This window comes from Phocoena phocoena, chromosome 1 (assembly GCF_963924675.1).
Source record: "Phocoena phocoena chromosome 1, mPhoPho1.1, whole genome shotgun sequence".
Taxonomy (NCBI): Eukaryota; Metazoa; Chordata; class Mammalia; order Artiodactyla; family Phocoenidae; genus Phocoena; species Phocoena phocoena.
In genome coordinates, this window is record NC_089219.1 from 48095350 (window position 1) to 48120039 (window position 24690).

General features: G+C 45.8%; 1 protein-coding gene across 1 annotated transcript in view; it reads right to left on the reverse strand.

Annotated features, from left to right (window-relative positions):
• The window catches only part of C8B (complement C8 beta chain), a 40895-nt gene that overhangs the window by 9136 nt on the left and 7069 nt on the right, over positions 1–24690 (reverse strand). The window contains exons 3-9 of the mRNA XM_065877140.1: positions 22081–22222; positions 19742–19883; positions 16718–16850; positions 13986–14183; positions 9624–9864; positions 7240–7368; positions 4790–4953 (exon numbers count right to left, since the gene is read on the reverse strand). Coding sequence (XP_065733212.1) covers positions 4790–4953; positions 7240–7368; positions 9624–9864; positions 13986–14183; positions 16718–16850; positions 19742–19883; positions 22081–22222 — 1149 coding nt within the window. The remainder of the gene's footprint in view (positions 1–4789; positions 4954–7239; positions 7369–9623; positions 9865–13985; positions 14184–16717; positions 16851–19741; positions 19884–22080; positions 22223–24690) is intronic.

Sequence of the window (24690 nt, forward strand, 5' to 3'; positions counted from 1 at the left end):
GAATCCGCCTGCCAATGCAGGGGACACGGGTTTGAGCCCTGGTCCAGGAAGATCCCACGTGCTGCAGAGCAGCTAAGCCTGTGCACCGCAACTATGGAGCCTGTGCTCTAGAGCCCACGAGCCACAACTACTGAGCCCGTGTACCATAATTACTGAAGCCCGTGTGCCTAGAGCCCGTGCTCCACAACAAGAGAAGCCACCACAATGAGAAGCCCACGCACTGCAACCAAGAGTAGCCCCTGCTCGCCACAACTAGAGAAAGCCCGCGTGCAGCAACGAAGACCCAAACCCAGCCAAATAAATAAATAAATTTTTAAAAAATTAAAAAAAAAGAATACTGTATTTTTACTTTAATTTTCCTTTTCCTAGAGAAGTTAAAATTTTGCATATTTATCGTCTGAGCTCTTCTGAGAGTTGTCTATTTCCTTTAAGATATGTTTCTTATAAATTGTATCATTCCTTACACATGAAAGATTTCATGTGTGGCAAAATTGTTTTGTTGTTGTGTTATTTCCATTTAATTACACTTATGGGTTTCCTTATTTAGAATTCAGAATTTATTTTTTCCAGTGAGATCTGGCAGTCTAAGTCTGACATTATCTTACCAGGTCATGCTATACACCTGAAACTAATACAACATTGTTAATCCACTATACTCCGATATAAAATAAAAAGTTAAAGAAAAACACAAAATCTTCTCTTAATCAGAGTAATTTGCTCTTTTAGGGAATCTTTAAATAAGTTGCTTTAGTAAGGTGTGATGGTCATTATCACTGTTTACCAAATATATCAGCTTCTTTTCCTTCTGGGCACTCGGCAGGGCTGTTTTTCCCTGAACCATCCTTAAGGGCAGGTTTGCAATGCGACTTTTTCTGAGCAGTGAAAGGTGAACAGAGGGAACGCCCCTTCCAGGTTGAAGCTTTGGGAGCAGAGAGTGGTGACTTTTCCCCTTCCCTCACCACTGCTCTGGTGTTCTTGGGAGCACAGAACAAGATAAAGCCTCCATCGCCTGGATCCCTGAGAGATATTCAGAAAAGGTCCCTCACCAATACACTTTGGACATGATGTGTGATTGATTGAGCAGTAAACTTTCGTTGAACTAAGTCATTAAGATTTGGGGGTGTTTCACTGCTGCATAGCCTAGGCTCTCCCGACCTCTAGATGCATCACTCACTACGCTATTTTCCCTTCTATGCTTAACCATGCCAAGCTCCTTAACATGGCTTCTCCATCAGCCTGAATCCCAGACCACAACCCAGCACCTCGACCACTATAGAAATGTACATGGATGGTAGGCTTTGTGACTAGGGTTGCCAGTCAAATACAGAACGCCCAGTTAAAATGGAATTTCAGATAAACAACAAATAACTTTTTAGTATATATCCCATGAAATATCTGAAAGATGCTTATCCTAAAAAAAATATTCCTTATCTGTCTGAAGTTCAGAATTAACTGGACATCCTGCATTTTCGAGTGCTAAATCTGGCGATCCTCTATGTGACTCCTTTAATATCTCAGAATGTCTTGGGGACTTTTTCATCCCTTAGTGACCATTTCACTGGGCCACAAGCGTTTTCCTTCAAGATCTTGTGGTTGTCACTCCATAATCTTTAGGCATTTAGCACTGCGAAGAATTCTAAGCCCAGTGCGACTTTTATTTTTGTAGGATCTATTTGTTCCTCCAAGCCAAAAATTTCACCACCATGTGTCTCAGTATTGTTTTATCTTCAGTACTTTTACCTCCTTTTCAATGAGCTGTTCATTTTGCATTACCAGCTCAGGGAAGTTTCCCTTACTATGTGCTTGATTAATGCATCTTCACATGTAATCCTGGATCTTTCTCAGGAAGAAGTCTTTGGTTTTTAGATTTCCACTTCTGTACACTCTGTCCATCATATTTCTTTTATATCATTGTTTTAATCTCTTTGTCTTTTGCTTCTGCATTACAGAAACATTTTTATGGCACCTTCTACGTCACTGACTCAATTTCCGGCAGCGTCAATTCTGTTCTTTATAGTTTCCGATGTAGTTTCTGATTCTACTACTGTGCTTCTGGCTTCCTACATTCAGCCATTTCCCCTTTCATCTGATTGGTGTCTACACATCTCAGCTTCTATTTTTTATTTCATAAATTCCTTATTTTCCTTAATTGTATTATAACCACAGAGCAAATATATTCTAAAATTTACTTCTATTTTTAGATGTATGCTTGTCTTTATCTTTTTAAAATTAAGAAAAAGTTTTTATTCTATTTATTTATTTTTGGTTGTGTTGGGTCTTCACTGCTGCGCGCAGGCTTTCTCTAGTTGCGTTGAGCAGGGGCTACTCTTTGTTGCGGTGCGTGGGCTTCTCACTGTGGTGGTTTCTCTTGTGGTGGAGCACGGGCTTTAGACACACGGGCTTCAGTAGTTGTGGCACACGGGCTCAGTAGTTGTGGCTCACAGGCTCTAGAGCGCAGGCTCAGTAGTTGTGTGCATGGGCTTAGTTGTTCCGCGGCATGTGGGATCTTCCCGGACCGATCTTCCCGGACCGATCGAACCCATGTCCCCTGCATTGGCAGGCGGATTCTTAACCACTGTGCCACCAGGGAAGTCCCTCGTCTTCTTTATCTTGAATGTAATTTCAATCTTTTGTGTTCAAAGTTCTCTTTATATATGTCCATTGCTTTCTCTACCTCTTCATTGAACAAAGAGCCGTCTCTCTGTAACCAAAGTTCACCACTAAACACTGTGAATGGGCTCTTCTGTGGTCTCCCTTTCTGCCTACCCAGCTCCTATAGGAACTGTGTTTTCAGATCTTGATCTTCGAGACTCGTTTACGTACACAAGCCTTGGCCAACACTCTGTGTCTAGGAATTCCTTATCGAGTGGTCTCTGCCCACCTGGAAGGCAACTGCTGCTCCAACTACCTGGTAAGCTCACTCTGCCGAGAATTATTTTGAGATAATGTGATGTCATATTCAGGTTTCTCTTGCCAGAAAGGGTCCATGCCCACAATAGATGTTTCCAACTCAGGTTAGTGATGTACAGACGAAGTGCATAAAACCTTCAACAAATTCACCTCCTCCACCGCTGGAAACATCTCTCATTCTCTAATCTCTTTCCCCTTTCAGCCTCCACAGCCCTTCACAACACTACACTGATAGTGGATGTGATACTTGCCGGGGCATCACATACATGCTGGGAAGCCTCTCTGTGCCTTCAGTAAAGTGCTGTATCTCTGAGAATGGTGGCAGGTCTGTTTGAGATGCTTGGCAAGCTAACATGTGTGTGATCTCTCTCTCTCCCTCTCCCTCCCTCCCTCCTACTCTCTCTCTCTCTCACACACACACATATACACACACGTACACACAAAACACACATCCCATATCATAGCACATGCTGCTGGACACTCGACATTCCCAATGCCCAGGCTGGCGCTTCCAACCTATTTAGGTAGGTAACCAGGGCAATCCATTAACTGTAAGTTTACAAAAAGATTCAGGTAAGATATAAGCAATAAGCAAAGACCAGGGATCTATTTTCTCATGAACTCTGTTCTCTCCCACGCCCGTCTGTGATACCAACCGATGTCACCGTGCCACCAGCCAATCCCAGATTTCTCTGGAGCTGCCTGCAAGCTATGGCTGACTTTATCCTTCCCGATGCTTGCCAGAAACTGTACCCTAAGTGTCACTACTGAATAAGTGGCAGAGGAAAGGAATGAATGGCAGCCTTCTTGTTCTGCAGAAGCTGTGCGTTTGACATATAAATAAAGACATTGGAAAACTGCCAGGGTTGGTAACTGCAGAGCCCCTCATCAGAGCTCCAGCCTCTTAACCCCTCTCCTTGGCTGCAAGAGTAAATCTCCGGGAGGGTGGATGTTGGACCATCAATGACTGTACAGACAATGGCAAGAAGAGGGCAGTGTAAGATGTGACATGGACACCGTGCTGAAGTCCCCACAGGCAAGGACCTACCACTGCTGATTTGTATGACAGTCTTGTTCTAGCAAACATCTTTTTAGTTTAAGGCTGCAAAACTGCTGTTGTTTGGGTGACAGGTGGTTGGGATCGTTATCTTCTATTTACCAAACCCACAGGAGGGAAGGGAAGAGGTAAAATTCTCAGGTCTGGACCTAATAGAGACTCTTGAGCAGTCACAGATGGATGCAACCTCTGTGACCTTGATTTTTATCAGCCACAAAATTAAGCATACTTAATTTGCAGACTCATGAGAATTAGATGAAATAACATTCCTGAAGTCCTTGGCAAAGTATCGTGAACATAGTAGGTGCCCAAAACACGTTAGTGATTTACCATGATGTAATCTGCTGTCCTGTAAGATATAACAATGCATGCAAGCATCTTACTGTTCAGCACAGACTGTGTTTTTCATCCTTGCACCCTCCTCTGTTTTCCTCCAGTGCCTTAGTTCCTATCACATCACAGGAACTTAGCTACAATTTGTTGGTTGCATGAATGAATGTTTAAATGAACAAATAACTGAATGAGTGATTCCCAGATGAAATGGAAACAATCATGATTTAAGAATGCTGGAATTAGAAGCTGATGGTTAATTTCCTTTAGCAACTTGGGGGCCCAAGTGAGAGGGAGTCAGCGTTCTCTAGCTGGTGTTGAGCATTGTATTACAATTGGTTCACTCCAGATATATTTTCCAGTATAATGTATGTGCCTCAAGCTTAGGGCTTGGGTCTTATTGAGCTCTGTATTCCATACCCTGGCTCAGAGCAATCCTTCAGAAGCTGTTTTCTGAACAGAGAGAAGGATGGGTAGGGCAGTTGCATGTACCTTAATTTTGACGATGTCCGGGTTGTACTGCACCGCCTCTCCCCATTCCTGCATCAGTTCTGCTGTCGGCAGCTCACTGTATGCCAGGGCAGTGATGTACTCACTTGCCCCTCCTCGCACAAGGACAACCAAGTCATCCACCATGGTGTTTCTCTTGTTTCTGTCTGGAATGGACATGGAGACCTGGCATGTCAGGGGATCCATTTTCACACCTTGGAATTTACTGCAACCTAACTGACAACCTGGTTACCATAATGTTTATGGAGCTTGCCTAGGAGATGTAGGTGGACAGTATGAATCCCTGCCAGCAAGGGAGTCACAGTGCAAGGGGCAAAAGGGCAGTTCAATCATATATGACACAAGCTGGGGACAGGACAAGAAAGGGACGTTTATTTTTAGCATCTGTAAGTGCCAGTTGCTAAATGAGTCTATGGAAGACAGATAGCTGATAGATAGACAGATACATACATACATACATAGGGCTAGATTAACAGATCATAGGTAAATAGATTGGTAGGTAGAGAGATAGATTATTAATCATTTACATGTCATTCACTAATCTAACGTTGTACGTGTATTAACTCAACTAATCTTCACTATGAAATAGGAACTATATAATCCTTACTTTGCAGATAAGAAATCTTAGGCACTAGGGTGAAGGAATTTACCCACATAACCCTATGCAAGCTCTAAGTGAAATCACTTCTTTGTCTCAGATGACAAAGGCGGGAAAATTTGCAAAGGGTGAGCATGGGATGTAATAGATACTCACTAAACAGTGCCTACCATTATTATCTTGACTTCTCATGGAGTTTGCCAGAAAGCCCCCAATCCTATCAGTGAGTCCTTCCTATTCTAATTTTTCCATGTGTCCAATGCCAAAGGAACTGGTGGAAAGTGACTGTTCCATTCCACTCTGAGCTTGCAACACCTGAGCATCATAAACAGGGGGTCTTGTATACTACTGGTCGGATTGTAAATTGATATAACCATTTCAGAAGAACTCGGCATTACCTAGTCTAGAAGAAGTACATACTCTACAACCGAACGATCTCACTCCTGGGTATGTTCCCTGGAGAATCCCTAGCACATGTGCACCAGATGACTGTGTGAGAATGTTCACAGCAGCACTGATTATAATTGCTTGGCACAGGAAATAACCCCAATTTAACAACAGGATGAACAAAGTGTTACGTTCATACAATAAAGTACTATGCGGCGGTGGAAATGAACTATAGTTATGTATAAAAACATGGTGTTGAATGAAAAAAAAAACTGAAAAGATTACATTTCATTCACATAAAGTTCAAAAACAAGCAGCTCTAAGCCATATCGGTTAGCAATATATGTAAGTGGTAAAATTATCATGAAAGGAAGGAGGTGTTTAACATGGAAGTCAGGACGGTGTTATCTCCAAAGGGAGGGAGGAGTTGTAATTGCCAAGGGTCTTGGGGTGCTGGGCAGTGCTCTATCTAGTAACTTGGATGGGGGTGGTTACTTTACAAGTTTTCTTTAAAGAGCACCTATGTTTTCTGCGTGCCTCCCTACGTAAGATGTGTGCTCCAACCCAGCCCCACCAAAATAAACAACAGTATCCACCATGTATCAGTCACAAGAAACTGTTCTAGACCTGCAGGTCATTTCGTTGTTGTTTCATTGTGTTTTGCCTTGGCTGTGGAACTCTTTCTTCACATATGATCACATATACAGGGATAAGCTTAGTAAGTACAGCAGGTGAAGGAGAGCTGCTCAGGGTGCAGAAGGGGTCAGGATTGGAGCTCTCTGATCAGCCTCTCTTTCCTACTCCACTCGCTGTGTCGATTCCCAACTCCCTTGTGTGGCCTCCAAATTCTCTGCTCCCTGACACCTGGTTCTACACACTGGCTTCAGCACTCACCTCCTGGTCTAACCCACCATGTGGACTCTGCTCCATGATTTGTGGCTTAGCCTGTCCTTCTAGTTTCCATCTCCCCCATTGTTTCAGGTAAGGACTAGCTGCCTCACCTGTCTCCCCCACTGCCTCCACCTGGCTCCTACCCCTCCAGCCTAGAGCATCCTTTCTCTAGCCAGGCCAACTCCTGGCCCCCAGAGAAAATTTTCATTGTTAGATTTTTTTCTTGCCTGAAAACAACCTCAAGTTGCAATTCAAATGATCCCTGCCCTAGGAAGCCTGTCCTGATGCTCCAGACCGGGTTTGGTGCTTATCACTGCCTTGTCCTTGCTTCTTCGTTTGCCTAGTTCATGTGACTACCATGAGGATAGGAAGACCATCTCATTCATTTCTGTATACCCAACACATAGTAGGTGCTAGGTAGATTTTTATTGAATGAATTATTATTTTAATTGAAATGCCTTGGAACACCCAGTCTTTAGCTTAAAGAGCGACTGGCTCTGGGGTTCTAGAGAGGGAAGGATGATAAGCAGAGAAGTCACATGCCCTTGCTACTCACCTTTTATCTCATTGAGAATGCCTTCGCACTTGTCCACCGACACACCCAGCTTGACGTTGACCTTTTTTATGGTAGCGCCAATTTTAAAATCATTTTTGGCACAGTCCTGGACATTCTTAAGAGAATAATCTGAAGGGAGCAAGAAAAGAGGCTCATGACCTAGAAGGTGATTTGTCCTGTGCCTTTTCCTGTGATTGATTCCAGAGGCCTAACCCTTCCTGGAGGCCCACAGGGACTCAGGTGTAAATTACTGGGTGGCCAGCCTGATGATAAGAAATGCAGGCAGCTCCTAGCACCAGGGTAGAGACCTCATTAGAGATCAGCATCGACTTCCCCTTTCAGCCTCTTCAAAGACTCTGAGGGTTTTTGCTGCTCTCCAAAGACAGGACATGCTCAGAGTCACTTTCTACTCCTCATCAAATCTCTAGGGATTAATCCAGTGAGTAGAGGCTGCTGCATGCTGTCCCCCTTCCCCTGACCCTTCCCACTCGACTCTTTGATATAGTAGAAAGAATTTGTTAATTGATTAGTTGAGTTAATTCTTACGAAGTGTCGGGTATAGTGCCTGGCAAAGAAAAGGAGCTGATTTCCCTTATTTCTTCTCCATTTTTGGACCATTGCCCATCTGTTCCTTTCTAATTCTCCCCAAGGCATCCTCCTATCCTGGGCTTGCTGAAGTCTTCGGTATGACTTGTAAACACCTTTCTGTAGCACTGTGAGGTCAGGGAAAGGAGAGGAGAACAGCTTTGGTACCTGAGATTGTCTAGGAATGTTGGTGTAGATCAGTTTTCCCCAAAGCATGTTCCTTGAAACATGAATTGCATGATGATATCTCTTATAGTTCTTGTAACAGTAAGAATGACAAAAAACCGGGCTTTTGCAGTCAAGCCAGTGTGACAAATGTTGTATCAAAAGAGGTGGAGTGGTCACTTGATTTCAGCACACCTGTGAAACTCTAAAAGTGGGATCTATTATATGTTTATCCAAGTTGATCATAGAACCTTTCTGTAGGAAGCAATCTGAGGAACTATGAAAAGTGCTTTTGAAACCTCTGGTATGGAGGACAGTACCCTTGATCTTGGCAAGACTGAGGCCACACTGATCTAGATTTACCTTGTACACCACGTGTCCTCTTGCAAGTACACTGGACCTGTAACCAAGCCCTGGCGCTGCCACTGTAAACTGCATGACCTAGGGCAGGTCACTTAACCTGACAAATGCCATGTTGGAGGAAAGAATACTGGATTGGGAGGAAGAAGTCATACCTTGGACTTGAAGTTGATTGCAAGTGGGAAGACCTATAATATCTGCACGGAGAATGGATTGTAGAAAGGGAATGGGAGTTATTAGTTTGGAGGCTCTGATAATAATCTGGAACGTTGCTGCTCGAAGCGTGGTCTAGGGACCAACAGCACTGATATCACCTCACAGCTGGTTAGAAATGCAGAATCTTGGGTCTCAACTCAAACTTACTGAATGAGAATCTACCTCCTACAAGGTTTACAGATAATTCACATTCATATTAAATTTTGAGAAACACTGGTCTTGGCGTGAGCATAAGGTGGTAACAGTCAAGATAGAAAGAGAAGATAATTTGGGGGGTAGAGCGGATGGGACTTACTAATAGATTGGGAAGAAAGAAGAATAATCAAGGTTGACGCCTAGGTTTTTGCCTTGAGCCACTGACCGAATGGTGGAACCATTCTGAGATGCGGATGACTGCAAAGAAACATATGCAAGAGTTCTCTTTGGGGGCACGTTAAGTTTCTGATGGTCATTAGACATTTAAATGAAGATATCTCAGAGGCATTTCCACATGAGCTCTTGGGTGCACAGGAGAGATTCAGGATAGACATATGCATTGGGAATAATCTGCATGTTCAAGGCATTTAAAGCCAGGAGATTGGATGCTATTGTCTAGAGGGAGTTACGTAGAAAAGAGGACTGCCCAGAGAGAGGGCTGGCAAAGGAGGACCAACATCAACCAATTCAAAAAACGACGAGGGGGGCTTCCCTGGTGGCGCAGTGGGTGAGAGTCCGCCCGCCGATGCAGGGGACACGGTTTCGTGCCCCGGTCCGGGAAGATCCCACATGCCGCGGAGCGGCTGGGCCCGTGAGCCATGGCCGGTGAGCCTGCGCATCCGGAGCCCGTGCTCCGCAGCAGGAGAGGCCACAGCAGTGAGAGGCCCACGTACTGCAAAAAAAAAAAAAATAAAACGACGAGGAATCTGTAAATGAAACTGTGAAAGTACAGCCAGGGAGGGATGAGGAAAACTCAGAGCATAATTCATAACCCCTCCCCCAACAAGGAATAGAAGCCCCTCCCTGTTAACTCACACTTCCACGTGCCCCATCAGTAAAGCCATGGTCCTTGGGCAGCGTACCTGCTCTCTCCATGGCCTCTTTGTTCATGATGAGTGTGTATTCATAAATGCCCCCGAGCACGGCCTCTGTGATGTAGTGGGTCCCGAAATCACGAAAGAGATCTCTGTACTCCCCATAGCTGTACTCCAGGGGCAGCCGCTTGACCCTCTGAAGGAATTCGTAATGCAGCATGAGATTTCTGGGTTTCAGCTTGTAACGCGCTACTTCAAGGTCAGAGCGTGCATGCAGAAATTTACTTTTCTAAATGAAAGACCAACAAGGGAAAAGCAGACCTTTAAAGTTAGGAATCTGGAAGAAGAAGATGAACTTTCCAAATACCATCCCATGTTCTTGGCCAGGAGTCATCACTCATGATTCCTTTAGGAGACTTGAGGGAAGATGGCCTCTTTGACAAGCCTTCATTTCTCAGAAATATTCTGATGTACTTTTCAGCTTGGAAGAGCTTGTTCTTCGCTCACTTCCTTACAGGAGCAAGTAAGGACCAAGGAGAAAGGGAAGCAGAAGCAGACAAGGCAGGGAGCAGCAGGTGCCCGTGGACCACTGAGGGGAGATGGGGTTTGCGGACCTGCAAAGGCAACTTCTTGGTTGACGCTTTTTTTTTTTTTTTTTAAGAGAAAGAAGGCTTATTCAGGGAGATACACACCCCACAGCCAGAGTGTGGGCCATCTTGGAAGGCGAGAGAGGCCAGTTGATGCTTTTTGAACTCTGAAGAAAAGGCACTCAAGAAAGAGTTAAAGTGGTGCTTTAGGAAGGCTGGACACCGTAGCACATGGCAACGGTCAGCAAACCTCAGTCTGCACTCAGGATCCGGTGCTTGGTTTTGTAAATCCAGTTTTTTGCAGTGCAGCCATGCCTACTTGTTTATGCACTGTCTATCACTGCTGTCACCCTATGATGGCAGAGCTCAGCAGTTGCCACAGAGACCCTACGGCCTCGCATAGCCTGAAATATTTACTCTCTGGCCCTTTACAGAAAAAGTTTGGTGACCCCTGGTATGTGGGAAAGACTGAAACATGGTAATGCTAGATGAAGGTCAAGCATCCAGAAATGTTACTGTAACCCAAAGCGAGAGGTTCCTACACTGCAGTGAAGACTGAGGAAAAGGTGACTGCGTGGGAAGTACACATTCTCCCCTCATCTTAAAACTCTCAGCCAGCTTGACCCGTCAGCTCTATAAGCCATGCCACCTCTGCTCCCTGCCCTGCTCTCCCCCACCCTAGTCCTGCCCCAGTGACTCATGACTTCCTTCTTCCCATCCTTCCAACCTAAGCAGTCACTAGGTGCTCTGTTCATGACTTTTCTAAATATTTTAGCCTTCTTCCTCTGCCTGGGTTATGATAAAAGCTTCCCCATTGATTTCCTTTCTCCCTCTGGCTGCCCTCAATGCTCCAGTCAGAGCTGACGTCCTACAACTGTTATTACAATGCTCTTCTGGGCTTAAAACAAAACCCTGCATTGGCTCTCTACTGCCTGCAGAATAAAATCAACTCCCTTACTCTGAATGTAAGAACTTCACAATCTGTCCCCCAGTAGCCTCCTGGCTTCACCTTCTACAACCCTGAAGTTTTCCCCACCCTACCCCGCATACCTTACTATTCTCCACTGCCCACACCGTACCTCAGCATCCGTCTCACGTTTCACTCTTCCCCACATCTCTTTCATAATATAATTTTGCACATGTTGTTCCTTCTGCCAGAAATGCTCTTCCCTCCCTTTTCTGCCTGACACACACCGACTTATATTTTAAATCCCTGCTTACCTGTTGCTGCCTATGTGATGCCATCCCTGAATTTCCCTGACACACACTCCATCTCCCAGGATTGCACTGCGTGTTGCTCCTATTTCCTTTGTAGTATAGACCATGCTATATTACAACTGATAGCAAAATCAGGACTAGGTTATCTGCAAACGTGTTTACCTCTCCTACTAGACTGTGAGCTTGAAGGCAAGAATCGTGTTATGTTTGTCTCTAGGTCCCAAGTGTCTAGTTTAGTGCCTAGCACGATGTACCCATTCTATAACTGGCTGTTTGAATCAGGGAGGTGGGAGGGAGGGAGAGAGAGAAGGAGCAAAGGATGGTACCCCTCTCTTTCTCTCCTAACAAGGCAAGGTCCTTTTAATCATCCTGTCCTTCATCACTATATTTTAGTCTTGAGCACCTACCGAGTGCCATCCTGGATCGAAAGATGAAAGAAACAGCCTCTGTCCCCAGGTTGTTCACAGCCGAGAAGATGAAGGAAAATAAGCAGAGACAGTTACAGTCTAGTTCACGTTTACGACTCATTTTCTGCTGGTTAATATTTTGGCAGCAGAGAACTTTCTGAGCCCCTCACCGCTCCCTTTTTCTCACATAAATCGCTGTAGACTTTTAATTTCCTCCACGCTCCTCTCAGGTTAGTTGCAAACTCTCAGTGATATCACGCTCATGTTGCAAACTCTCAGCGACCAGAGAATAAACGAACCTCGTTCACTCTGGAATCCAAGATTATTCAAGTCCACCTGCCTGTCACCTTACTTCACACTCCAGTTGCTCCTCTTCCACTAAGTCATGGGCTTTGATCTTCACCTTATGGGCAACAGGGAGCGGCTGATACGATTAGATTAGTATCATAAAAACATTTTTCTGGAAGCACATAAATTTGAAGGGGCAAGTTGGAAGACAGGAGACCCATTAGGAGGGCTGAAGCCTGAGATGAAAGGGCCTGGGCTAGTGAAGATGTAATCAGAGTTTGATTAAGAAATACTGGATGGCCAAGACATGGAAACAACCTAAACGTCCATCGACAGACGAATGGATAGAGAAGATGTGGTATATACATAGGATGGAATATTACTCAGCCATGAAAAGAATGAAATAACGCCATTTGCAGCAACACGGAGGCAACTAGAGATTATCATACTAAGTGAAGTCAGTCAGACAGAGAAAGACAAATACCATATGACATCACTTATATGTGGAATCTAAAATATGACACAAATGAATTTATCTGTGAAACAGAAACAGACTCTCAGACATAGAGAACAGACTTGTGGGTGCCAAGGCCAGGACAGGGGGAGGGATGGAGTGGGAGTTTGGGGTTAGCAGATGCAAACTATTATGCATAGAATGGATAACCAACAAGGTCCTACCGTACAGCATAGGGAACTATATTCACGATGGAAAATAACACAAAAAGGAATGTATATATTTATGTATACCGGAACCACTTTTCTGTAGAGCAGAAGTTAACGCAACATTGTAAATCAACTATACTTCAATTTTAAAAAAAACGAAGAAATACTGGAGAGTGAACTTAAAGGGTTTGGTGGCCAACAAATGTGGGAATGAAGAGAAAAGAGAGCCAAATATGATTCTGACATTCCTAGCCTGGAAAGGCAGAAGGAAAAGAATGCTACTTAACACAGACAGCTTGGCGGGAAGCACTTGCTTTGGAGTGTCCATAAGGCATCTAAGTAGTGATAACCAGAGGAGTGGGCGGTGCAGGTCTGAGCTTCACAGAAAGGGGAGGAGCGGTCGTGAAGGCTCATGCTTGCCCTGGGAGAGGAGGGGGGTGAACAGAAGAGTCACCTGCGGCAGCTGTAGAGTAAGAAGGGAAGAGGGCCACAAATGAAAATAGAGAACAGGTGGGGCTATTAGAACCCAGGAAGGAAAGTAACTGATACGGACCAGAAAGCAAGCGGGAGAAACAGGCATGTGACCACAACACCACCCCCAAGAAGTTGGAGGTGACCCCAGAAGAGGTCTTGGGTGACAATCTGGAGAGGAATTTCATCTGAATATTTGGAACAGAAGTCAAATCGCTGGGAGTCGAAAAGTCTCCAGAGATGATTTAGTCTTGCAAAGCTATGTCTTCAGCTTAATGAAAACCAAGGGAAAAGCTCATTAGAAAATGAGAGTACACAGAGAACTATATTCAATAACCTATGATAAACCATAATGGAAAAGAATATTAAAAAAAGAATGCCTTTATATGTATACACGAATCACTTTGCTGTACAGCAGAAATGAACACACTGTGAATCAATTATACTTCAATAAAAAAATTAAAACTGAGAAAATAACATTGTAAATCAACTATACTCCAATAAAATTAAGATAGTAAAAAAAGACAAAAACAAAAACAATGCCATACTAAAAAGAAAAAAAAAATGAAAGTAAATAATTATAGAAGGCCACCCCTGTCTGGCCTTTCTGAAAAGTAAGTTAATGTAAGGCCAAGGTATTTTTTGTGAAAAGCTTTTTAAGATAGCACATATAATTGGCTGCCATTACTAGTAGCAATACAGAATACAGACACATCTGTGGGCATGAAAATTCAAATGAATACATAGAAATGGAAGAGCACCCGAAGGGTACTTACCGTATGAGAGAATCGTTTGGTCCTGCTGATAAAATGTTTGCCGTTACCACTTGCACTGCTAATGCCAAGCTCAAATATCCCAGGAACTTTAAAACCAAAGCTGAAACTAGACTTGCTAATTGTTTTCCTTGTGACATTATGTTCGAAATCTGAGTATGACTCATATTCTGTCAGTGCAAATTCATATTTGCCTTGAGTCTGAAGGAAGAAAAAAGAAAACGTTCCTTATGTCATTTGACTTAACATCAGTTCAATTCAAGTCAACAGATACCCACTGTACCCTTACTATGTTCCAGGTACTAGACTAATTGCTCCGGACACAAAATACTCAGAGGCGCCCACATCTCCACCCCGAGGGCTCTTGATCCAGCAGGAGAAACAGATGTGTCCAAGCTGATACTCGGAGGTGGGCGCTTGATTTGGACGTCAACTGACAGAAACGTAGGAGAACCTTCTGGGCTGTAGGCAGAGACGTGGAGGTGGGCAAGGGCAGGGTGTGGTCCAGAAACTGTAGGGATGCTAGTGCAGTTGTATCAGAAGATACAAGAGTGAGGGGAAGACAAAGGTGCTATGAGAGGGTGTGCTGGCACCCAGATGCTGAGGCTCTGAATGACCTGTCAAAATGTGAGCTTAATCCAAGAACGAGCCAACCGAGGAAGCAGCTGAGCCTCAGGAAGTTCCTGACGGGATGGAAGAGCGGTTGGGTTGGAAGGGATGAATTTGGGGTCAGAATGACAAGCCAATGCGGAGGCCGTAAGAGGAGCTCAGTGACAGCTGATGAGGAGCTGGTGAAAGGCAGTGCAGGGGCGATGCAGGGACAGGGCAGCCAAGCGCCCTTGAGAACTTAAGAGGAGCTGTTTGCTCGAAAATCAGCGCTCGTGGTGCTGAGGAACTGCCAAGGGCGCTGCCTCGGTGGCCTCCGAGTGACCAGCCCCAAATCGTCTCCGCCCACACCCCACCGGCTTCTGGATAGTTGCAGTCCCCATAACACCTCAGCTTCCGAGGAAGAAAAGCAGGTGTGATTCCGAGCGTGGTGGGGAGTAAGGCACCCAAGGTGGGAGGCACCATTTTCTCGCTGGGTAACCCTGGACATTGGCCTTAACCTCCGTGTGTCCCGGTTTCTTCATGTGTAAAATGGATATGATAACGGGTCCTTCATCGGGCTTGTTCTGAGGGTTGAGTTTATGTGGGTGAAACATTGTACAGCGCCTGGCACAGGGCTCAAAACACAGCTATGGAGAGAGGAAGCTCTATGTCCTGCCTGGGCCAGGAGCTGTCTTTACCAGGAGGATAAACGGCTACTCTGAGATCCTCCCTTGAAAGCGGAGGCCACAGGGATGGAGCTGGACACCACGGGGGAGGGTGTGTTTGTCCCAAGGCTCATTTTGTCTTTTTCAGCCAATAACTATGTGTGTGGGGAGGGGAACAGGAAAGGAGAGGGAGGAGGGGTAGCAGTCTCACCTCGGGACTGCACAATTTTAGACGTGAAAACTACCATCCACGTCATCCAGTCCAGCCCCTCCTTTCACAGATGAGGAAACTGAGGCACAGAGAAGAACAGGAACTTAGCCTAAAGAACAACCGGGACCTGTGACAGAGCCAGGCCTGGCACCCAAGTCCCCCTCAGTCTCAGGTGTGTGTGTCACACTGCTAACACAGTCTATTCTAAACCCCACCTCCGTGAGATTGCTTTTAAGTCTGCTTGTTAATAACACAGGCTTATCTTGGTAGAGCATTTTATAGCTTAAAAAAATGCTTAGAACAAAGCCTGGTTCTAATAGGCAAGGACTTGATAATAGGAGTTAACACTTCCTGTCATCTGGCTGTCTCTGGATGCTAGGATTCTTGCATGTCTGTCACGATGATTCTAGTATCACCTAGCATCTGGAACATCTATCTCTTTGCCACTCAATTGACTACAGTTATTCAAACCACTGACATGATTCCAGTCACAAGGTTAAGTCGCTTGTGTCACTTCCTACCCCACTGACCGTTTGCTCTTCCATCACTGATATCATTCTTTGTCTGTAATGTCTGTATAAACTCTGCAAGTCTAGGTAGGGTGTCCCAGCTGTCATACCAATGTTTATATATGAAAGTCTGTGAAATTTTCCAAAGGCAAAATAAAGTATGGACCTTACAGTGTCTGTATTTGCTTTCGGTACAAATATGAAACTGAAGCTACCAGTTTTCTCTATCTATGGCTATAAATAAAAAACAAAAATAGCCTTTTTATCATCCCCCCAAAAAGAGAAGGGTTAGCACTTGCTGAGACTCACCAATTAAACCAGGTATTGTGTGTGCTAAGCATATACACTCACTAGTCCTCTGCTCGCAGGCAGAACCTTTATAACTCCCATTTTAAAGACAGGAAAACGGAGGCGCGGAGCCTTTACGATGATACAGATGGTAAGTTGCAAAGGCATCTGTGAGACTCCAAATCCTAAGCTATGCCTGTCTCTTCACGGGAGCTTTTGTTATTACTGTCAGTATGATGACGGCTGCTACATCTCTGTACTGCCTTTACTGTACATGGCATGTCAGCCTCACCACTGTGTCCAGAGGAAGGGACCACCCATTTTACGTATGAAGAATTGAAGCTCAGAGAGAAAAAGCGATGCATCGGTGCTCGCCCAGCAGGCAGGCTGTAGGCCGGGTCTGGATCCATGCTACTGGCTGCTCTGCCAGTGTCCCTGCCATGGCCCTGCGGTGGCTTCCTGGCTGGCACATACCTGTGGGATGAAGTTTTCCACATTGTATGGCTTCCGAAACCTCGTGTTGAGTATGTAATGGGGGGAACATGCACCGGCGTAATACCTGTGATCGAGAACTGGGCCCTCCAAGTTGTTTGTGAACAAATTTATCCTGCAGGGAAGGGGCGGAGAAGGGTAAGAGGTGAGGGTGTAATCCCAACTGGTAGACCTACTAAAGGACAGCCAAATTCCTTGGTACGGCACTCAAGGCCCTCAATATCTGGATGAAACCAGCTTTCCGGCTTCATCTCTGGACACTCCCAGCTACAGTCACAAAGCCAGTCCCTTACTACTTGGGGGTGTTCTTCCTCCAGTCTGCTTTGCTCCCCTTCTGTGTAAGGGCTGTTCCCTACGCCTAAATGCCCTTCCAGCCGTTCACTGTTTTATCTCTCAGTTATCTCTCAAGAATGGGTTCCGTCGTTGTCTGTCGTGGGCAGCCTTCACTGACACTTGTACCAAGCTGCGTGCACTAGAGGTCCTCGTTAGCCCCCGTGCTTGCCCCATTCATGTATTTATTGCTCTGGACCTACTGCAGTTGCCTTCTAAGAATGGTCCAGCATGGGAGGCAAGAACATGGACTCTGCAGCCAGATGCCTGGGGTCAAACTCCTGCTCTGCTATTGACGAGTTCTGTAACCGTGGGTACACCAGTTAACCTCTCTGTACCTCAGTCTCCTCATTCGTAAAATGGGAACAAAGAAAATCTTATCTCTTGGAGTGGTTGTGAGGATTACACGTGCCCATATTTGTTAAGTGCTCAGAACACTACTTGGTCTGTGATAAAGGCTTGTTATTATTTACGTGTCTGTTGTCTCCCCTAGATTCTGTGCTCCTTGGGGATGGTGGTTTTCTTCTTAATTTCTGTATGACCCCCATCACAAGACACTAAATTAATTCCCATTTACTGAGGGTCTAACTGGAAACAGACACAGTCACAGATGGCTCAGGGCATCACCTTACTCAATGTCCCTGAAGCTCTGGATGCCATTATGTCCATTTAGAAAGAATGAAAATACTGTCTCTAATTTGACATTCTTTCTCACCGCCTCCTAAGAAGCCTCCATTCCTGGAGGCTTGTTCTTGCCGACCATGCTAGACCATTCTTGGAAGTCTGCTTTGACTACTACTGACAGCCATTTTTTTGTTCAAAGGAGCTCTGTCTCCTTTTAGCTTCTGCCTGTTGGCCTGTTCTGCTCTACCAGAATTGTCTTAGGCTCTCTCTCCTGTGACAGAGTTTCATGTAGCATAATGATGTATATATATATATATGTATATAGTTTTTTTTTTGTGGTACGCGGGCCTCTCACTGTTGTGGCCTCTCCTGTTGCAGAGCACAGGCTCTGGACGCGCAGGCTCAGAGGCCATGGCTCACGGGCCCAGCTGATCCGCGGCATGTGGGATCCTCCGGGACCGGGGCATGAACCCACGCCCCCTGCATCGGCAGGCGGACTCCCAACCACCGCGCCACCAGAGAAGCCCCATTTATTGTTTTTAATACTGTAATAATCAATTACACATATTGGCTCACTGAATCCATGGGTATTATAATTATACCCATTTAACAGATGAGGAAAGTGAGGCACAGAGAGGGCAACTGAACTGCCCAGCAGCTGGCAGGGCCAGGACTCAAAGTCTGAGTGTCTTAAGTCAAGAGCAGAGTCTGCTTTCTTCCCACCACACCCATACCTGCTGCCTCTCGTGTATTAGTTTATTACCATGGCGTTAGCTTATGCATCCCTCACAGATTGGAAAGAAGGGTATTACTAACTTCCATCTACAAATGACAAAACTAAGGCACCGCACAGACAAGTGCCTCAGCCAGGGTCCTGTGGCCTGTGGGCCGTATTTCTGCCCCTCCTGCAGGGTCCAGTCAGCCTCTGCTACTGGCTCTGAATGTCCACTCTGTCACCCTCTCTGCCGTGTGACTTCTGAGAACTCTCTTAACTTTCCAGGCCTCAGTTTCCTTATCGAGGAGATGGGACTTATAATCACCAGTTTCTAAGGTGGTCCTGAGAGGAGGTTTTCCCCACCTGAGGCATCTGTATCTCTAATGACAACCTTTCAGGATGGAGGTCTGACATTGATTTAGGAAGAGGGAGAACCCCATCCAGGGCCACTCTGCTCCCCACACTGCGTCACACACGCTGATTTGTGAGGCGTCTGAAGGGAGGCCCTCCTCTTCCCCTGGAGGCTGAGAGCCTGCAGAGCACAGCAGGAAAGGAGGGTGGGCACCAGGGCAGTCTGATCCCTTCTGACCCCTCACCTCCCCAGAGGATTTAACCAACTCAGAGGCCCCCAGATTGGCTGCACCCAGAGTGGCTGCAGAGCCATGCTGGAAATGCACTCTTTCACTGGCTAATTACTTAGCACCTTCTCCTCTGGGCCAGCCCGATAGGGAAACAGATAAACCTCCCTCGCAGCTGTCAAGGGGATTCAAAGGTAATGCTTCCCACTAGCTATCTATTTTACGTTTGGTAGTGTATATATGTCCATGCCACTCTCTCGCTTTGTCACAGCTTACCCTTCCCACTCCCCATATCCTCAAGTCCATTCTCTAGTAGGTCTGTGTCTTTATTCCTGTCTTACCTCTACTTTGTTATAAAGCAGAAACTAACACACCATTGTAAAGCAATTATACTCCAATAAAGAGGTAAAAAAAAAAAAAAAAAAAAAGGTAACGCTTAGAAAGTACCTGACACAGTCACAGAGCAGGTGTCAAATAACCCTTCCCCCAGCCCTTGCGTGGAGCCTCCGCGGCCCCAACACACAGCTCTGCCCTCAATGCTCCCTCCCTGCAGCCGCATAGGACCATCTCTCCGTGGGATGTGCTCCCGGAGGCCCTGGGTCTGTCCTCAGGGAGCAGCCGCAAGCAGCCGCGTACACCCCTGCCTTTTTCAGAAAGGAAAAAGGAGCCACTCTGTTTACAGGTCCATCCCTGGCTCTTCTCCAGAATCACATTTAACTGTGTGCCCTTCCAGCTCTACAACAGAAGGCGGTAACTTACCCACTGGCCAGGCTGCCAATGGCCCAGTATTGGTCCATTTCCTGTTGACATTTTTTATAAATCCTTCTACAGTTCCCCTCATCTGACTGGTCTCCACAGTCGTTGTCCCCGTTACAAAGAAGTCTGCGGTTTACACACCTCCCTGGAATGGAGAAAGGGGGTTACCCACGGTCCGAGGCCAGTAAGATGGGGTGGGGGGACTCACATGGTTTGAGACCCATTGTGGGCCGGACACTTTGCTGTGCCTTTAATGCTCTGTTCGCATTAGTCCTCATGTATCGGGGTGGGTGGGTAATGGAATCCACAGTTTATCCCCCCAAAGAAGCCAGTGTTATATTTCTGAAAGTACTTGAGGGCAGATCCACTAGGCAGGGGTCGAGTGGCCAGACAGGAAGGAAGGCTGGACTCCTCTGCTTGGCACTGGTGAGAGGTGGTGGGTTCGGTGGGTCCTATAATAGTACTAGTCGTGGGACCTTCCAAATGTTACCTGACCCCACCCCCCCGCCTCAATTTACTCATCTGTAAAATAGAGACTCCATCATACCTACCCCCTAGGGTTGCTGGGGATTTAAATGAATGAAGCGGTACTGGCTCACGGTATGTGCTGGATATGTGTTGTTATTACTATTACTAGTGTTTTGATGGTCCAAATGCACATTGCTGGTAAGTACTGGCAGGAGGATTGGAACCTCTAGCTTTCTTATCACAAACTCTCCCCACTAAACCACACTGCCTTCAACACCAGAGCCATTCGGACTACTTTTATTTTTTTTTTGCGGTACGCGGGCCTCTCACTGCTGTGGCCTCTCTCGTTGCGGAGCACAGGCTCCGGACGCGCAGGCTCAGCGGCCATGGCTCACGGGCCCAGCCGCCCCGCGGCATGTGGGATCCTCCCGGACCGGGGCACGAACCTGTGTCCCCTGCATCGGCAGGTGGACTCTCAACCACTGCACCACCAGGGAAGCCCCGGACTACTTTTAGATGATAAAATTATTTGGACTGTATGTTTAAAATTATTTGCTTCCTTGAAACTCTTTTCCGCATTGACTTGACTTCCTTTCTTATTTGTATATTCTTGGGGGATAAAGCCCATAAGACAGGTAACCTTTTTTCCTCAGATGTGTCTGGTCATTTTTAACCAATGTTTTGAGGTATTAAAGGCAGAAGAGTGACAATCTGGTTTTCATATGTTCCTTACAAGGCATTTAAACTAAAGCCTGCCCAAATAACCATTATGGCTTTGGTCAGAATCATGGAACACTGGTCATAATTAGTCCATGGACACCCTGTAAAAGTCTTTCAGATTTATTGGATGGAGTTTCGCCTTTGCAATAAGCCCTAGAAATTGCTCTAAGAATCACTAATTCTTTCTGAGAAGATCCCTAAGCACAGTCCACATGGTTACAGAGAATGTAGAGAGTTGCAACTCCCATCTAGATAATTTGGGTCAAAATACTCTGATTTTTGCTGGAGCCTTGGAGAAACAGAGAGGCATGTGTTTGCCTGAATGAGCCAGAGGAATGAATTGAAAAGACAAGTGTTTACTTAGCTCTGCCGCTGGTGATCATTCATTTGTGTGCGCCTTCCTCCCTCCCTTCCCTCTGTCTGCCCGTTCATCTGTCTTTTCTTTTTTCCCCTTGCTTCCTTTAATCGAAAATGTTTTATGACTATCTCATGGGTTAAGGGTTATGCTGTACTTGGTGATACAGAAGTGCAGGGACCATCTCACCAGAGAGCTTTCAGAGATAAATGATGCTACCCACCCTAGTTAACTGTTGCAGGTGGCTCTGCTACATTGCATTTAGCCTCAAACCTCTGAGAAAGCCAGCAGAACTCAGGGTCTGCAAAGAGCTTTCACATCCATTGTGTCACTTGATGTTTATAGCAAACTTGTAAGGTATTAACATCACTTCTGATTTTCTGTTTAGAGAACCAACAAGTGAGAAGGTTAAGTGACTTCTCTAAATGACAAAGTCAAAGTAAGATTTAACTCGGGAGTTCTTATTCTAGCACACATAATTTTGGTGTCCATAATGTCAGTGAATGTAATTTGAATTCCCCGATTCCTAACTGTACCTCCTCCACTTACCTGCTATATGATCTTGCGTGAGTAACTTCTCCAAGTCTCAATTTCTCAATTTGTAAAATGGGGGTAATATTAACACCTACATGGTAGGGTTGTTTTTATGAAATAATACGTGTAAAAAGAGGTCAAGGAGGCCTCCTGACCTGACACGTGACCGTGATCTTGAGCACCAGGCAATGGCCAGTCCTCCCACCACCATGTGCCATTGGCTCACTTGATAGCTTTCCCCTCCCGCTCCTGCGTCCCTTTATACCTGTCTGCGCACACACAAAGCCTTCACAGCGCACTTGACTTCTGCATGGCCTGCTGGAAACACAGTCTTCAACTTCCTTGTCAGAGAAGCTGCATGGTTCCCCATGGAACTGAGAGGGCTGGAGCAAGTAGGCATGTCTGTACTGTAGCAGAGAGGAACAAGGTGAACCAAGGGCAGAGCCTTGGAGACCTGGGGAGCTAAGGGGTACACTTAAGCATCTATATTGCCATTGGCTGGCTGTCTATTTCAAATAGACTGGGAGCCCTCTGAGGGCAGGGACCTTATCTTCAGTTTCTGCATCCACAGTGATCAGTAAAGATCTGCTAAATGTGGGGAAAGCGTGGGCTTTGGAGTCAGAGGTAGTAAGTGCCTTGATGCAGCCAGTTCAGTCTTTCAGCTTGATTCATCCAATGGGTTGATTCAAGTATTCTCATTTACTAAGTAGCTTATAACACAAAAGCATGCACTTTGGAGCCACTGACTCTGATACTTTCTAGTTATGTGATATCAGGTAAGCTACTTAAGCATTGTGATCTCAATTTACTAATCTATAAAATGGGGATAATGAATTACCTCAATGTACAGTTATGGAGTTTCAATTATATGTGTGAGATATACATGAAACCTCATGTTGTCCGGTACACAGGAGGCACTCAATGGCTTGTGCTCATTTTAATTATTAATCATTTTTAGCAGTCAATATTTCTCTATCTCTAGATTGTTTATTCCAGAAATATGGATTGGATTTCCAAACTTTTGAATGAGCCACCCAATGTTGAAAAAGGTAGGTGCTACTTATGCTTGTTTGGTTTTGATCATAATCACGCCCTCTGGGCTGCCCTCGAGGAGGCTGCAGACGGTGGCGGTGGTGGTGGTGGTGGTGGTGGTGGTGGTGGTGGTGGTGGTGGTGGTGATAGTCAACGCCAGGCAGTGACAACACAGTGCGACGTGTGCCATGACAGGGGCGGTACCGAGCGCTCCGTAAACGCAGAGGGGAATCCGCAGTGCAGCCTTAGAAGACACTGAAGCGACATCTAAGCTGAGCCCCAGAGGATGAGTAGACATGTCAGGCAAACATGGAGAGCTGGCTGAGGGAAGAGAAGGGCAATCTGGGTGGAGGGGACTGCTGTGTCAAAGCTGAGAGACTAGACAGTATGCACCTTGTTCCAGGAAACAAGAAGAAATCCATCACAGCTGGAGTGAAGAGTGAAGGAGGGAGAGTGGCAAGAGATGGAGGGAGACGTAGCCAGGAGCAGGTGAGGCAGGGCCTCCCGGGCCTCAGTAAGGCTGGATCAAGGCTGGCCTTGATCCAACTGGCTGGATCAAGACATTACTTCATTACGGGGAAATGAGAAACCACTGCAGAGGAAGGAAATGATCAGATATGGGTGGCGTCCAAATGCTAGCTGCAGTCAAGATTTTGGTACCACCAGAGGGGGCAAAGCAGGATAGCAGCCCCTTTACAGACTGACATGTTAACCAGCCACACTTATTACGTGCACGGTATCTGGAAATCTAGAAAAGAAACATAGACAAGCATCCACCCATGGTCCTTTGCTTTCCCAGAGTCTTTCTTCCTGGAAGGCAGAGGCTGGCAGGACAGGGATAAGGTCTGCAAAGAAGATGCTAGAAGACAAGCCCCAGGCACCAGAGACAAAATGGGTTTGAGGAGTGTGGAGATGACGGAGGAAAGACATCTCCCAATTCCAGTCGAAAGGTTTTGATGAACTCCCAGCCACTGACCCGGCAGACAGCAGTGATGTCCACTGAGGGACCATGTGTAGCAAAGTCTGAGTGCAGAGCTCTGTCTGATTGAGTGAGTGGATGGATGGATGGCTCATGCTGGGTCTTCCCGGTTTATGGTGCAGATGAAGCAATTATCCAGATAATTGGATCAATGTTGATCACATCAGCAATAATGCCTACTTTGGGAACTGAACGAGCCTGCCTGGCTCTCCACGTTGATCCAATTAAGCGTGCAATTGTCCTGGGCCTACTTCCACAGCCTCTTTAGAGTCCTAGCCCATGGCTGGTTCAGTTTCCCAAGGAGCCGGGGAAATGAGAACCGTTCCCTTTTCTCTGACACATATCCTGTTCTTAGAGCTGGCTCCTGGGTCAGCCCTCCTGTGACAACGAAGATCGAAGAACAAATACTGCAGAGACTGTGTGTTTTGACTGGTAGAATGCTAGACAAGGAGGCCAGTGGCCTGAGTTCAAGGTCTGTTTTTGCTACTGGGTGAACCCAAGAAATCACTTACCTGCTCTGGGTCTCCATCTATCTGCTTAACAGAAAGTGTAACAATTATCCTCCCTTCCTTATAGAGATGTCAAGAAATATGATGAGATCAAACGACACATGTTTATGGAGCACCTCTTACATGCCAGACATCGGCCTATACACTGAAGATACAGTATCGAATACGTTTTTAAGCGCTCACCATTTAATGGAAAGACCAATAATAAAAGAAAAGTAAATGATAAGTGTTAGGATACAGGAGGAATAAGGAGCTATTGTAGTTCATAAAAGGGTATCTATCTAAGGGCAAGGGGGGCTGAGAAGTCAGGGAAAGCTTCTCAAAAGAGGCGGTCACTAAGCAGTTTCAAATCATG